The 645-nt window shown below is 59.8% G+C and overlaps 1 protein-coding gene across 1 annotated transcript in view; it reads left to right on the forward strand.

The window, feature by feature from the left end:
- The window catches only part of LOC100745827 (metabotropic glutamate receptor 6-like), an 18731-nt gene that overhangs the window by 15304 nt on the left and 2782 nt on the right, over window positions 1-645 (forward strand). The window contains 3 exon segments of the mRNA XM_033322481.1: window positions 19-181; window positions 276-472; window positions 571-642. Coding sequence (XP_033178372.1) covers window positions 19-181; window positions 276-472; window positions 571-642 — 432 coding nt within the window.

A 645-nucleotide genomic window follows, 5' to 3' on the forward strand; every position in this document is an offset into this window, starting at 1 on the left:
GTTCCAACCACTCGAGATCCAACGGTTCGCAGGTAGCGTCGGTGCTGGCTCTGTTCCCGGTGCCGCAGATCTCGTACATGGCCACGTCGCCGTTTCTCAGCAGCAAGGAGAGATTTCCACGGTTTTTCCGCACGGTTCCGAGCGACGTGAACCAGGCGCGAGCGATGCTGGAAGTTCTTCGGTGAGTCCGGCGTCCACGCACCTCCTCCTCCTCCTCCGTTCGACTTACCTCGATTCGTCCGATTAATCCGTTCGACGACGTTTCCGACGCCAAGCCGATTCGAGTGGTCGTACGTGTCGGTCGTTTACACGGACTCGGAGTACGGAGACCACGGATACGAGACGCTGGCTTCCTTCGCCTCGGAGTACTCCATATGCTTCAGCGCGCCGCATCGGATCAGCGAAGATCGTTTCACCGACGACGATTACGACAACGTGGTGCGCACGATCGCCGAGAAGACGGACGTGCGAGGTACGTATCTCGAGTCGAGCGGAGACGAGAGCGATGTAACGAGGCGGAGATCGAAAGACCGTTCGAGTACGACGTACACATACGACGGAATCTCGCAGTGGTGGTGTTGTTCGCGGAAAAGTCGACCACTCTGCGGGTGCTGGAGGCGGCGAGACGCGTCGGCGTCGGCTCGC

Source organism: Bombus impatiens, unplaced genomic scaffold (genome assembly GCF_000188095.3).
Source record: "Bombus impatiens unplaced genomic scaffold, BIMP_2.2 scf_0640, whole genome shotgun sequence".
NCBI classification, from domain to species: domain Eukaryota; kingdom Metazoa; phylum Arthropoda; class Insecta; order Hymenoptera; family Apidae; genus Bombus; species Bombus impatiens.